The sequence below is a fragment of the Centroberyx gerrardi genome, chromosome 4 (genome assembly GCF_048128805.1).
Source record: "Centroberyx gerrardi isolate f3 chromosome 4, fCenGer3.hap1.cur.20231027, whole genome shotgun sequence".
Taxonomy (NCBI): domain Eukaryota; kingdom Metazoa; phylum Chordata; class Actinopteri; order Beryciformes; family Berycidae; genus Centroberyx; species Centroberyx gerrardi.
The window spans coordinates 33,623,972-33,639,657 of NC_136000.1; the positions used below are offsets into that span (position 1 = coordinate 33,623,972).

Here is a 15,686-nt window from a genome sequence, read left to right on the forward strand (position 1 = left end):
TGGTAATAGATATAGGTTTGCTTACATTGGATTCATATTCCTTGATAGCTTTCATTTATTTGGGTACCACTCATATACGGTAAACTAGTAAGATCACAGAGGTGGCCTTAATTGATCATGTCTGATCTGAAAGTATTCAGTATTTTGAGCTGGTTTCCATCTCTTTATACTATGGTGGTCACGCATTTTGTTTTATGAATACACTGAGAACAGAAATGGAAGAATGTTTGAAATTGAAATAAGCCGAGAGAGTTGCTGCCTTTTAGTGCAAATCTTTTTTCTTACACTTTATCTCTCTGTGCATTTGTTGTGTTAATGCTTGAGTGTACACACTTGATTGACTGCGTGTGTGTGTGTGTATGTGTGTGTTCCTCAGCAAACTGAAGAAGCTGATTCGCTACATCCGGTCAAAGCGAGGGGCTTTTCAGGAGGAGGAGAGGGAAAAGAAGCTGCAGAGATACGAGACTGACCACTTCCTCGAACCGTTCGCTGGGTTAACACCAGAATATATGGAAATGAGTCAGTACCACACACACACACACACAATTATACCAGTACAAAGTCACAACACACAAGTCCAGCAGTTGCTATAAAAGCAGCAAATGGCTCCTCGACCAGCACCTACTGAAACACACAGATACTTTAGATACAGTACAATATATAGACACAACAGATTCGCATTCAGTTACACAGGAGAAAAGTGAAAAATCACCTTGTTTGCTAATTTCCATATCCTAATGTACACCGATTTAACAATACATGCCATAAAATTTCCAAAAGTTTTTATTTTTTTTATTTTCTCATGTTATTATATCAAAACCCCATTCATTTTCCTAAACTGAAAACAGCATATTTTTTAATTATTGCTATGTTGTGTACCATTAGGCATACATAAAAATTCTAACCAATCATATCATCATAGATATTTGAACAGTCCCCTCCTTCCCCCTCCCAGCATATAGAACCACACACACACACACACACACACACACACACACACAAATACAGGCTAACACCTAAGAGAGATCGCTGGCTTCTCCTGCTTTTGTGTTTAAACCATCTGTGCATTCACACTGAATGCACATGGGTTAGGGTTTCTGCTAGAGAGCTGGCGAAGAAAGAAAGGCATCAAAAACATACATAAAAGTTACAAACAAACATAAAAACTATGTAAATGCATATTGTAAACAGTCAGAAGTGAAAGATGCATCAAACTATTACAAGGTTCATAAATAAACGGACACACACACACACACACACACACACCACCACCAAAACTGACTACCATTGAGTTCCTTGAAACTCAATGGTAGAAAGAAATAATTACTGACTCTTTAAGTGAGACTCAGATATTTACTCCAATCTTAAAAACAGAGTAGGTCTAGTGCAGCTCAAACAATACAAACAATTCAATAGTAAAATATTACACTTGCAGTGCAATTTAAGAAGAACATATGTTCAGCAATTTTCATCATGGTAAGTGAAACATGACATAAAAACATTAAAACTGGAAGGCAAGTTTACTTAATTATCTATGATGATTTTTATACAAAGGAGGGAGACAGCAATACTAATTTCAAAATATGTCTCTCTGCAATGTGTTCGTAACGATGTAAAGACAATAAAGTAGGGGAAAAAAAGATGATTTTCTGCGCGACTCTGTACTAGCCAAGATCTTTCCCCAGTGTAAACATACTGTATCTTGCGCATGGAAGCTGAACTTTAAAGAAAAAAAAAAAAAGTGCTGCGCTTACTCACACTTTGCTACTACGACTACTACAACTACTCCCTACAGTTAAGTTGATTACCTCATGAAAAGTACCGAAAAAGATATTGATTTGGCACTGGTATCAAAATCCCATACCCTAAAATCCTAGAGGCCAACTCCAACACTAACAGCAATTAAAAGTGAATTTGAACCACAAAAACGTCATCACATAAAACTTTAACTTCCCTTGGACAACTGTATCAGCATCTGTCAGACACCCCCCACCCCACACACACACACACACACACACACACACCCGTACCACACTTAAACCGTTATACCAGCCGTACTTAAAAAAGCTGTACATGTTATGTAATGCTTTTAGCAGACAGCTACAACATGTGATTCCTTTGTAAGAGTGTTCCTTTGTAATGTTCTCAGGAATTGAGAGCAATCAAAGTATACAAGCCTTTTTGTGGATGGTTTGATTGAAAATAAGATACGACATTTTTCATTCATTCTAAATATACGTGGTTGTGGTGTGAATGATTGTCGTCCAACATAAAAGTGTATGCGCGATAGCACTGGTTGATGCCCCCCCCTCCTCTTAACCTAACATCATTGAACCGTTTCCTACACTGAGCGATGGTTTCTCCAAGGACCAGAGCAACGCGGTAACCAAACGTGTTCTCTCCTCCCAATCTAATTTAATTTAAGGTGCTGCATATTCGCTTGTGGCGATTCTGCACCTATTCCTCCTAATCCCACCTCGTATATGTATAACAGATGTGAAAGAAAAGGGGGATATGAAGAAAATAAACATGAATTTACAGTTTATGTGCATTATATTATATTATTATATTGTATATTATATTGTCTATATATATATCTATATATATAGATATATAGATATATATACAATATATTGTATACAGTTTATGTGCGTTATATTCACTTTACCCGGTCTATAGAAGGCATATACTGTATGTATAGAAAGGGTCTCGGCTGCATTTTGTCCTTAATATATGGCTGTCAAGTTAGTAGTGATGACATCCTAATATCTCCTCCTCTCTCCGTCTGTGTCCAGTCATCCAGTTTGGATTTGTGACTTTGTTCGTGGCGTCCTTCCCCCTGGCTCCGCTCTTTGCCCTGCTCAACAACATCATTGAAATCCGACTCGATGCCAAGAAATTCGTGGCTGAGCTGCGAAGGCCTGTGGCAGCCAGAGCCAAAGACATTGGTAGGATAACATACTCATAAAACATGAAATTACCTGTGTAGTAAAGGAATACAGTGAGTTTTTGGTAGATTGTCCCATTGGTCAACATCTGGGTATTAGGCTATTAGGTGATTCTAGAAAATTGTTGATGCTTTAAGTTCATTGTTTTAGGACAGTGCGACTATTTTCTCCTGTGCCTCTCTCTCTTTTTCACTCTTCATCTTCTCTTCCTCTCACTTCTCCGGAGATGATCGATTTCTTATAAAATACTTTTATTGTTTGTCTGGAACTAAATGTGCTACTGCTGCCTAACCCTAACCCTTTGTAAAAGAGACTAAAAGAGACTTACTTACATCAAACTTATATGAAGCGGATAATATTTATTGTAATGCTTACCACTGTATTATTTTTCAAATTGAGTAAAGTCAGTTTAGGTGGTCATGACATCCTGAGACGTGTCATTCAGACAGTGTTATTTTTAAGGAAAATGTTTAAATTGTTACACTAACTAAACTAAATCTCAAGGATTTACTAACATCAAGAATTCCAATGCAATTTTATGTAAATGGCAAATAAACTTGAAAATATTGGCACAATATGTGGCTATACAGTATGTGGGTGTAGTGCTTTGTGTGTCTGTGTGTGCCTGTTACCTACAGTAAAATGAATTGACCTTATTCACATGGTGGCTATTATGAACGCTCGTGGTGGGAAACTCTACCTGGAAGCACAAGTACAGCCCAGCTCTGTACAACTGTTGTATACCAAGATACATCATATAAACACAGATTCCCCACTGAAGAATATCCCACACTGAAATGAAGGAAGCTAGTAGCTTACTAGCTAGTAAGCTAGCCCTGCTAACTTCAAGCAGCCGTTGTGGTTGTAACGCTAGTATATGCCAATCTGCCAGGTAGAGTTTCCCACCTTGAGTGTTCAAAATGGCCGCTGTGTGAATAAGGTCATTTGAGTCCAGAGTAAAAGACTTTGAAGTCAGTCTCATATCTAAGGTCAGCGATTGATGGCTATGTTTGATTGCTATGTCCATGTGTATGTGTCTCCAGGTATATGGTACAACTTACTCAGGGGGGTGGCAAAAGTGGCTGTCATCATTAATGTAAGTAAATCATGAATTTACAACAATGCATGCACACACACACGGGCATACAATATTGTATACACAAAGCAAGTAGCGAGTGTTGCTCAACAAAATCCAACTTTTGGTTCCGAGTTCCATTATATTTCTTCCCATTCCTGTTTTCCACTTCCAGGACCAAAATGGCTAGTCTAGCTTTCTAGTCTTTAACGGGCTAGCCTGGGCCTTGTTTCCCAATAGCAACCGCTCTTAGAGGTAAAGAGTGTTTTTGAGTGTGATCCTACGCTCGTTCATTCAGAAACATGATTTAAATTGCCTGCAGAGTGCTTACAGCCAACTGTTATCTCATTTAATGCAATTGTATGTTCGTGGATTTAATTTTAATGTATGCTTTTGTCTTTTCTGTTGCTCGAGATACTTGCCCTTGAGCAAAAATTAATAACTAGCCTCAGATTTAGGAGTAATGATTCATATCATAGCTTCTGCTCTCTGATCAAGACAGCTGTCAATTTAAATGACACACTATTCAGGCGTTTGCACAACAGTGCTGTCCGGGCGATAGCACCACAACAGATGCACAATAGCCTACATGACGGGTTTTACTGCACGTCAAGTTATTGAACATTTCTTTTGAAAATAAATTGTTCCCCTCTTTGTCCCGTCTCCAAAAGCTCAACTCTCCAGTTGCTGCAGTCGCCGACAGCACACATTTTGTGTTTTACCTCCCTCAGCACCCGTTTTTTTTATATCATTATGTTCCAGTGTTCTCTCGTGGGACATATCACTCCATTTCACACACAGATCATTAGTGGGAAAAAATATAGGCCTAATAAAGAAATAAAATATCTAAGATGAAAATAAATTAGACAACAGTAAATAATGTGAAAACAGCCTAATATACCTTAAACTCTCAAGTTAAAAAGTTGCCATGAGTCCTGCACACGTGACACATTGAAATTTGTCTCAAAATTTTCCTTCTCAACACGCACTTAGCGTTGTAGGACCGGTCAGAGGCAGTCGTTGTCTATGATCACTTTTAAGAGAGTCTTAAATTAAGATGTATTTTTGGAAACCCCTCACAAACTAAAGAGACTTCGTAAGATGGATGCTACGATCATCTTAGCCTTAAGATGCTTTTGGGAAACGATGCCCTGGCCTACACGAAAGGGCCAATCAGGCCTAGCATGGGTTTACCCATTGACTTGACTTCTATTACAGGGCCAAACAGGTGTAGCCAGGGTTTACTCAGTAGCCTGGCTTCCACTACAGTGCCAAACAGGAGAGTGCCAAAGTCAAGACTTCTTTATTTAAATCTCACTCACATCTCTTATTCATTTTTGCATCTTCTTGCTGTGTTGTTGGTCTGGCCCTTTCCCTGGTGAACCTCACTTAACCCTGCTGGGGAAAAGTTGTGCTTAAAAAAAAAAAAAGAAAAGAAAAGAAAAAGCCAGCAATCCACTTTAAAAGCTGCTTCATTTGCAGTCGATTTACACCACCATGTAAAAGACATTCCACTTTTGCGGTGAATTTATGCCACCACTTTGCAGGGCTTACTTGTAAAACCTTACTCTTTATGAGGTTTTTGCCAATGAGAGGTCCAGTCTGACCATACTTGGTCAAACCTCCAGTTTGGCTTTAGGCTATAAATCTCCCAGCATGCTCTCTGCTTCTCTCAGGAATTTGTTGGAGGGAGATGACGAGATGGCAAAGATCTTCATCTTGATGGTTTACACACCAGGAGGAATATTTTATTTTTATTTTGACGTTACTTTATTCTGACTTACTTTACCTTTATTGCCCTCCTGGGGTAGCTGTTTAAATTCTTTAATTTGTATGTATTTCGTATGGCATGAATACCTCATTCGATAGAAAGTAGAAATGGGAGATTTATAACATAGCTACAGACTTTTTAGTCCATGTGAAGAAGTTTAACAGCTGTTCCTAGAAAGCAGAGAAACTCTCAAATTACCATAGAGGATGAAATGTAACATGAAATCTCTATTCACATCTTTCTCTCTGACTCTGACTCCCCTTCTCCATTTTCTCTGTCTCTGTACCCCCTCTTCCTCAGGCATTTGTCATCTCCTTCACCTCAGACTTCATCCCTCGGCTGGTCTACCAGTACATGTACAGCCCTGACGGCTCCATGCATGGCTTTGTCAACCATACTCTGTCCTATTTTAATGTCAGCCACTTCCAGGATGGCAAGGAGCCCATGGACCCACTGCATCTTGGCTATCCCGTTGAGATCTGCAGGTAGGAAATCAGTCTGTTGATAACTTAACTGACTCCATAGGTAAAATGCAAAAAAATAAAAATTAAAGGTGCTACGTGTAGCATTTTTAAACTTAATTGTGATACCTTGGTATAATTATTGTTATTATTATCAGTACATGTACAGCCCTGACAGCGAATCCATATTATTATGGATTCGCCGCGTCCGCCGCAGGTCCTCCATGTGAACTTGAACAGTTTTTATAAGAATCTTTTCAAATTTGGTATGGACATTGATGACCCCTAGAGGAAGAACTATTGATTTTGATGTGTTTATGATTATTATAACTATTATTAATTAACTGATTAAATTCATGTCCATGTTATTTGGACCCTTATCTCACTAATGGTGCATTATATTGTATTGAAATTTGTCAAGAGAATTGTTCAGGCAATTATGGAGATTTGTATGAAGTTTGCACTTTCTGTGATTATTATTAATAAAATAGTTAATTAGTTAAATGTATTATTGAGTGTTAAAAAAAAAATAGTTAAGGTACATACCCTTTATTATTGGGGAGACAATCCCTAGAGGATTATATCCATTCATTTTGGAGTGTTTAAGAGTAATAATAATATAATTAACTGGTTAACTTTATTAATTTGTGATATAAAAATAGTTACGGCATGTAACTTTTATTATTATGAAGATTAACCCAGAAGGAAAAATATTATACTAATGTCTCAAAATTAATGTGGCAGTGAATTATTGATGTTAAAATGCTACACATAGCACCTTTAAGTTAGTTCCCAGTAATTTAGTTTAGTAATTGTCATGGTAATTGAGCATGGAAAAAATTATCTTAACCGTAACCAAATCTGATTCGGATTCTCAAGCTTGATTCAGTAGAAATCAGAGATGACTGGCTCAGCAGCAATAAATAGGCTATAATAATAATAGGATACAGCAGGGAAAAATAGAACATAAACATAAAAATAGTACGTAAACAAGTACATAGAAAATGATTCGTTCTAAGTTAAATATAATAAAGTTATTATATATTATATAAACATACACAACTGACAATTGTTATTTTGCTTTTGCTTTTGGTGATCCAACCTACAACCTAAAACCTTATCAGAGGAATCCTCTCCCAAACTAGGCAAGAGCTGGTCGCTCATATGGGGAGCAGTAATGTCATAACATGACATTGCCCGGCAGTTATTACATTATTGGGTTGTATCTTTTTTTAACCGATAATGTAGTAAAGACTAATAACGTAATAACTGATAAGAATCAGCGACAAGGTTCTCACATCTTATCCAACAGTGATCTGATCTTCACTTATTCTAATACAAACAGTTTATCTGATGCAAACACAACTCTAAAACAATCACCAGGATGTAACACAGTGGTGTGTCAACTTATATCCAAATCATCAGTTTTTTTCACAATATGAAACTGACGCTCAATGAACTACACATGTCTAGGTGATACAAACCTATGCTGCCACATTAATGCAAAAACGTGCACAAAAAAACGGAAATATTAGCATTCTGTTAATATCAGGGACAATTTGGGGATTCAGTAAACTCTTGACAGAACACAACACATTTGTGAGTCAACTGACATCCAAACTATTTCTCTTTTTCATTATTTGAGACTGCAACGTAACATACTGCACATGTTCAAGTGATACATAATACATCTGTGCTGCACAAAAAAACGTGAAGTTCACCTTTCTTCTAATCAAAGAGGCAAAGTTGTGTATTCTCAAAAAACTCTTGTAACTCTTGAAAGCCACCCACCCACATACAGCAAAGACAGAGCGAGAGAAAGAGAGAGAATCATGAATCATAATTATGCTTTTAAAAGACGTTGCAGTTGGAGCACATTTCAGGTCAACTGACAGACCATTCCAACTACAACAGATTTCGATTTTAATCATGGCCATTTAATGCTTTATAGACAAGCTACAGAATCTCAAAGTCAATCCTAAGACATACTTGAGATCTGCACGTGGGAATATCAGTCAAATATCTATCAGTCATTCATTGAGTCAATCAAGCAATTAATCAAGCACTTAAACAAGCACCGAGTCAAGCAGAAGAGCAATCAATCACTGAATTATTTCTAGATGCGTGGATGGGAAATTCAAGGCAGAAAATGTATTTTTCTCTCTGCAGGTATAAGGACTACAGGGACCCTCCTTGGTCAGCCACTCCTTATGAGATCTCTAAGGAGTTCTGGGCTGTGCTGGCTGTACGACTGGCCTTTGTCATTGTCTTCCAGGTAAGGAGATACTTGCTGGCCAAGTAGGTGATAGATTATTACTGTTGTTAATATGGGTATAGAACTACACAGCTTTGTTGAATATTCAATTTATTGATTGATTGATCGATTGGCCAATGAAGGCATTCTGATGTCTTATCATGACAGACTGCTGTTTCACATCTAATCATATGACTACTTGACTGAAGGCAAGTAGTCAAGTCAAAATAACTAGTGACACCTTGTACCAAAATGATGTTACTCCTTGGTTACTGCAGCCAAACACTTGGCTAACTGACCTTTGAAACATGGCAGATCTTTTTCAATATTGCCTTTAATTTATTTGTAGAGCACAAAGCCTTTGATTGCTGAAAAGAGGCTGACCGGGAGTCTTACATTTTCTTTGCACTGCTGAGTTGTTGTGTTGACTTTTTAAATTCCATTTTCTCATTTCCCAGCCTGTTGATATCTTTGGTGCAGCATTGCAATTTCACACTGACTTAGAGTTGGGGGCCAAAATAGTGTGTATTGATGCTTTACAAGCTTAATTACAGTAAACCTCAGTTGCAACGTTATAATAGCAACCAATAAATATTTATTGATGCTTTACAAGCAACTTAATAACCATTTACTAACTACAGTAAACATCAGTTGCAACTTTATTACAGCGACCCAAAAAAAGTCTGTTTTACAAATCATTTGTTATCCTTTTACTAAGTATTTTAAACATCACTTGTAACTTTATAATAGCAACGCAAAAAATGTTCCTCTGCTCGCTGCAATGAATGTATCAGATTGGTTTAAATGATGTCAACATCAACACACTAAGACCAATCTGTTGTGTTTAAATTGCTGTCGGGGAGGTATGGCATTTGTAGCTTGATGAGCCATGATGAGAAACTGTCAAATTGGACCCGAACCGGACCTGGGGTAATTTTTTAATTCTGCACCCAAGACCTGTTCGTGTTTGTGGGGTTTATCCGAAAATGTTCTGCCCTACAGGCTTGAACCCTTAATTATAGCTGCTACCAGCAATATGGTGGTCAGGAACAGCTTAGTTATGAGGAAAAAAGGGAAAAAGGAGGAGAAAATTAAATGTTTGGCTTAAATAATGCCTCTTAATGTCCAAGAAAATCTTTTGCCAGCGTTGCTGTGGAACCTGCTTGAACAAAGGAGACAGTGAAAAAATTTAAAAGTAGATTGAACTTATTTTGTCAAAATCGCATCCTGCAACATCATTCTCACTCACTTGCATATATCCTCTGTATAGTTTAATCAAAAAGAGATTCGATTTTCATCACAAATAATCTGGATAATTGTCTTAGTGATGATGTAGTTGGATGTAAGATTTTTTTTATATCAGTGGAGACAGAAATGTTTATTGCTACAGTTCACAAAATCACACCCACCTGAGACATTCTATGCCATAACTTTTATTTTTCAATATTTACTTTGACTTGATAGAGACGCCCTTAAAGATCAGATATTGGTGTAGATAAATAAAATCTGTTTCAAGAGCCATAGGTTTTGGCATGTTATGCAAATTATTCCACATTTGTCTAATGTAGTGAAAAGAGTTTAGCAAAATTTCAGTTTTGCAGATACAATTCTGAAAAAAATCGCACCTCAGCCAGGTGGTGATATGAATTTTGTGATTTATTTTCATTGAGTTTGGCCAAATTTTGGAACAAAAAATAAAATGTCTGTGTTTAGTACATTTACAGTAAGGTCTCCAGCCACTGTTGGCTCAAATTTTTGATGTTTTTAAAACCTTATATAACTTTGTTGTTGAGGGTCTGCAGATTATTTGGAACCTGGTTTGGTGTCATTTTGACCTATGGTGTGGGAGGAGTTCAACTTCATTAGTTTTACAGTTTATGAAAAAAAAAAAAAAGGGTGGTCATATGTGCCATATGTGCTCCAGGTGTGCAAGTTTTATAGAGGTGTATTCCAGAGACCTCTATAAATTCTCTGAGGAGGTCAAGGAATATCAGGGATATCATTTAACAAATGAGTCCCTTAACAGGACTATAGCAGAATGTATTTTCCATACATTCCGCAACATTTTAAGGCAATGCAAATAGGTAAGGTTGAGGGTGGGAAAAATCAACATAACATAGTGGGCTAGAAGAAACAAAGTATAATGTAATACCTTTGTTTACAAGTGTGTGCAAGATTATCCATCAACATTGGCTTGTCTGTCTCTTGCCTCACTCGTTTCTTTTATCTTTAATCAGGTAGTCTCTATGAGATCCAGATGTCTTTTTAAGAGCGACCCGAGAACAAAAGAAAAAAAAAAACTTTCATACAGACAACAACAAAAAAATGCATAATGCAATTCAGTCAAACTTTCAGCAACATACAGGGACATACATTATAAAAAGTAATCGCAAATGTATCATTGAGGGGGATAAGAAATTCTAATTTCAACATGCAGTCTGTTCCATTCATAGTGCAAGAATCCAGTCTTAACAAGCACAGCATTACTATGCAGATATTTAAAACTAATCAGAGAAAACTACAGAAACTGACTGTTCTCTCTCTTCCTCTACCAGAACGTGGTGATGCTGATGAGCGACATCGTGGACTGGCTAATCCCTGACATCCCTAAAGACATCAGCCTCCAGATCCACAAAGAGAAGATCCTGATGGTGGAGCTGTTCATGAAGGAGGAGCAGGGCAAGATCCACATCCTGGACAGCATGGCTTCTATGGGAGGCAAGGAGAACCGCAGCAACAGCAAAAACCACAGCCCAGGGCCTCGCCCACGCTCTGGAATGCACACCAACAATGCCAACAGCTTCTGACGCTAGTAACGGTAAATTAGAATGGGCTCCTAGTTAGCAAGCTAATGCCTCTACACTGGTAAGCTACCTTAGCTGAGCTTAGCTAGCTAACAAGGCAGCCTGCTTGCTCAGGCCAAGCCAAATTCTGTGTCCTTATTATTGTCCGGAACATTCCAACAAATGGGAGAGGGGCTTCTAAGGGGATTTAACCAATGAGTGACTGTCTCAGTTCACATCTTTTCTGTCATCATAAATATTTCACTGAGTAGCCAGCTATTTGCTAACCAGAACGATAGATAAACGGTCCACACAGTATAGTTTTAAGTGGCAGCCGTGTTCGTGCCACAGTCCTACTGCTTTGCCGTTACAGAGGAAGAGCATTGATGTCTAGAATGTTTAAAACACCATGATGTTATGGAGGACATTGTTACATATTCTTAGCCAATACTTCTTTGTCTATAGCAATGGGCAATAACATGGTTCCAGTAGCACAACCTGGCCAAACTCTTTCTATTGCTCTGGAGTCAGACATGGTAGCACACATCCAGTAGGAATTTTCACAAATCTGGACAATGGATCTAATTTTATAGCAGGATCCACAATTTCAAGTTGTGGGGATGGTGCAATCTTCTCAGTTGCAGCCCCACTTTGTGATTTAGGCTAAGACAGATGGATTTTTACATGAAAAACCCCTGCATGGTACAGTGCATATTGGAGTTAAAATGGTAGACACATTTTTGTGCTTACAACAGACATTGCCATTTCAGCCCCCTCAAATTAGCCCAGTTGTGCCTCCATTGCGTGACTCCCATTCTCTCCTCCCCCTCGCTCCTATAGAGCTGATCTGTCTTATTGAGGTGCCACTGTAACATGGGGGACCATGTTTAGGAAAAATAGATAAAATGGCTTGTTAGTACTTTCTATCATGCAGTTACAGTATGTGAGGCATCCAAGGTATTTCTCATAGCTTCATTGTATTTTCTAAAACAGGATGTAGACTACATGGGCTAGTTTTTATTCTTTATCTAGGACTCAAGCCTCCGCCTGAAAATAGCCAATTTCTATCTAGACAATAAATACCAGATATTTTTCTTACGTAAACTGTGTTCTGATGACATTTTCTTTATTTATTTAATTTTTGGAATTTAAAAATAATGTCACTTTAAGATAGGCCTATAACAGACTGGGATATAATGAGAAATATATTTGTAGCGGAGAATATTTAATTCTTTTTTAAAATAGATGATTTTTAATGGGTGACTGGGTGACTTGTCCTTGTCAAGCTGATCTCCACAATTGTGTAACCTTTCATTTAAGTCCATCAGAGGACAACAGACACAGAGGCTCTGCCTGTTTTTACACAGACACAAAATATATGGTTTTGTGGTATATTGTAAGTCTAATCTTTTCAGTGCTGTGTTAATAAGGGGAAATCACATTCATTGTTGTTTCTCCCTGTTTAAACAGCCATGATAAATTCCAATCTGTGCCAAAGAGTTAAAAATCTCTTTGTCTGTTCTCAAGTCTTAATTCTGTTTCTGTGAAGCTGAGCACTGCAAAAGGGATGGGAATGCAAACTACCTCCCTGCTTTCCGCCCAGTGCATGGTGGGATAGGCTCCGGTCCCCTGTGAAGTCAAGTCCCCTGAATAGGAATAAGCAGGTATGGAAAATGAATTAATGAATAAACACCATGAATATTTTTAGGCCACCATGCGGGTTCAAGCCTGCAGTACCTCAGTATAACCAGCAGGTGATGTAAACCTGATGTTGAGCTATGGCCATTTCCACATCCACATCAAAAAATCAAATCAATTTTGTGAAAATTAAGGCCTTAAATGGTATTAAAAAGTTTTAAATTAGATTCCCAGAAATAAATAACATAAATACATATTTTCTATCATTTTAGCAATAATCAGTAATATTTTACTGGCTTGTTGCACAAAATAGCCATAATATATCAGCGGGGGTTTGCAAGTGTTGTTGATCAACAGCAGGCACTCCACCATTACCTCAATGTTACCTAAACAAGCAGTCCGGCCCATACTCTGTTTTGGTGGAGATGATCCACGCCCCTCTTGAGTTCGGGACTTCTTTCAGTTTCATTTGTACAACCATGACAGAACGAACTGCAGCAAGCTTAAAAAGCCTGACAAGGCCTGCAGTAAGAAAGCTGCTCCAAAACCAGGGTGAATATTGCTGCAAAGATGGAGGAGCTTAGGACTCTGAAAACAAGAGCGATGCGGAGTTGGCCTTATGTTTATTGGACAGGTAAGCAACCTGATGTAGCTAAAGTTAGCCACACATGCTACATAGCAAACGTTAGCTCCAGCGTTTCCCCTGTATTTTTTTCTGACAGCGCGGTGGGGATGACACTTTTTCCACGACCACATGTCACTAATTGTCATTTCGATCATAAAGATGCGTCTCGGCGGAAATACATTTGATGAAAAAAAATCTAGCGGAGTTTCAGCAGCGGCGGTGCTACTGAATGACTTCATACTGAATTCAAACTTTCTCAGTTTCAGACCACCGTAGCTCAGTGGGACGGGAGGGGTGAGAGAGGTTGGGTGGGGCTGGGGCTGTGTGACTGGTGGAGAACCTCCTTGGGACACACGTTTGCTGATGTTGTTGTAGTTCCTGTGGCTGCCGTTAGATATTACTAAAGGGCCCATGTTACTGATCCCTTAACCTAATTACTTGTTTGAATTTCTAAAAAACATCTGTATATTAATTGCAATTTATTATAGCCAGTAATTTACATGTGTCTGTGTTGGCATACCGTAGGAACCGTGGAACCTTATAATTCTGACAGACTGATTCAGGCTGGAACAAAATTGATGCATCGTTACTGGCTGCTTGGGAACTTTAGAGTGAAATGAGTGTGATAAATGAGTGGGAAAGTCTGTGGAGACAGACAGACGCACAGTAGATAGCTAGCTAATTCAGAGATGGGAAAATGGAATTTTTCACAACAATAGCTGGAAGAGAAAGATTTCCAGACATGATTGCGTGCCGTTGACATAAATGACCGAGAAGCCTACTGTGCAGTCTGTAAGAAAGCATTTAAGCTATGCACTATGGGCATCATGCTAGTGATTTGTTCCCACTCCATTCTTTTTCATCGCTACAGTGGCCCTCCCATTGGTAAAACACTAAAGTGATGGACTTCTTCTCACCCATCAACACTGTGCTTGGTTTTGCTTTCACATACTGCTTTTGTGTAACCTTAATGGTGTGACCAGTTACGGCTCGGAAAAGCATTAAAATGTCTTAAAAGTGGTATTAAAAAGGTCTTAAAAAGCATTAAATTCAATTTGCTGATACCTGCAGATACCCTGTATTACCCCCCTCCCCCGAGCTGCGGCAAAAACAATTTCACCTACAATGGCCTTAATACTCTTCCGTTTTTATCTGTGTCTGTTGTATCTCCAACTAAAACTACTTTTTTGAAATAAAATCCTCATGTTAGCTCATATATCTGCCATAGCCTTCTCTTGTATCTGAAAAGAAAACAAAATCTGATTTGAAACATCATTAAAAAAGACAGATGTGTAGGCTACCACAGAGTTAAGAATCAGATTTTACTGATGTGTAAATGCTACTTTTGAACATTTTGTTGCACTGCAAAGCAAAATAATGGAACTTTTTAATCATTCTTTACTTAGTCTGTTTGTGATTTGCAAAAGACTGAGGGCTCTATTTTCATGACTTTGCATGACGCACAGCGGGGCTTTGCGTCGGCAACGTGGTATTTTCATAAGGCGCACACAGGTGTTTTTTCTCCCCTGCGCCCATTTGGTATTTTGGTGACTCGCCGTGAACTTGACTGCACAAAAGTGGGCGGAGAGACCCAATGCATATGGGGGGGTGCAATTTGCACTTGCACCACCCACCTGCTTACACCAGGCAAAAGGCGCATGCCGCAAGGCGCAGTCATGTTCTGTGCTGTTTTCGTTGCTTCACCAAGCGATGCACGCATGAATAGATACTATACAACATCTTACCAAGCATTTTTGTGGATAATTTGGCCAAATATGACTTTGATATAATTCCCTCAAGCAGGAAAAAAGATACAGTATTCATTCATATAACTACATGCATGTGGCGGTGGTTGAATGATTGTCATCCAATATGAACTGTCAGTATGCGCCAGGATGGCCCCCTCCTGTAGCAAAACTGTCCCTGCGGTTTGCCGCCAACTTCTGTTTGGCCAGTTTCCACTTGGGAGAGGTGTGTAGCGGATCAGCTCCAGACTCCATCCAGCTCCATCAAGAAATTGTCAGTGTGCCATGGCACAGAGCGCACTGCATTTAAAGGGTGCGCCACACACCTCTGGCCACAAAAATACCAAACATCAGACGCCACTCCTGCACTGTGTGCCATTGACTGC

At 38.7% G+C, this 15,686-nt stretch overlaps 1 protein-coding gene across 1 annotated transcript in view; it reads left to right on the forward strand.

Moving 5' to 3' along the window:
- The window catches only part of ano1b (anoctamin 1, calcium activated chloride channel b), a 128,477-nt gene extending 117,161 nt beyond the window's left edge, over nucleotides 1–11,316 (forward strand). Inside the window, exons 20-25 of the mRNA XM_078283293.1 lie at nucleotides 377–519; nucleotides 2,796–2,948; nucleotides 3,992–4,044; nucleotides 6,095–6,279; nucleotides 8,425–8,530; nucleotides 11,065–11,316. Coding sequence (XP_078139419.1) covers nucleotides 377–519; nucleotides 2,796–2,948; nucleotides 3,992–4,044; nucleotides 6,095–6,279; nucleotides 8,425–8,530; nucleotides 11,065–11,316 — 892 coding nt within the window. The remainder of the gene's footprint in view (nucleotides 1–376; nucleotides 520–2,795; nucleotides 2,949–3,991; nucleotides 4,045–6,094; nucleotides 6,280–8,424; nucleotides 8,531–11,064) is intronic.
- The last annotated feature ends 4,370 nt before the right edge of the window (nucleotides 11,317–15,686 follow it).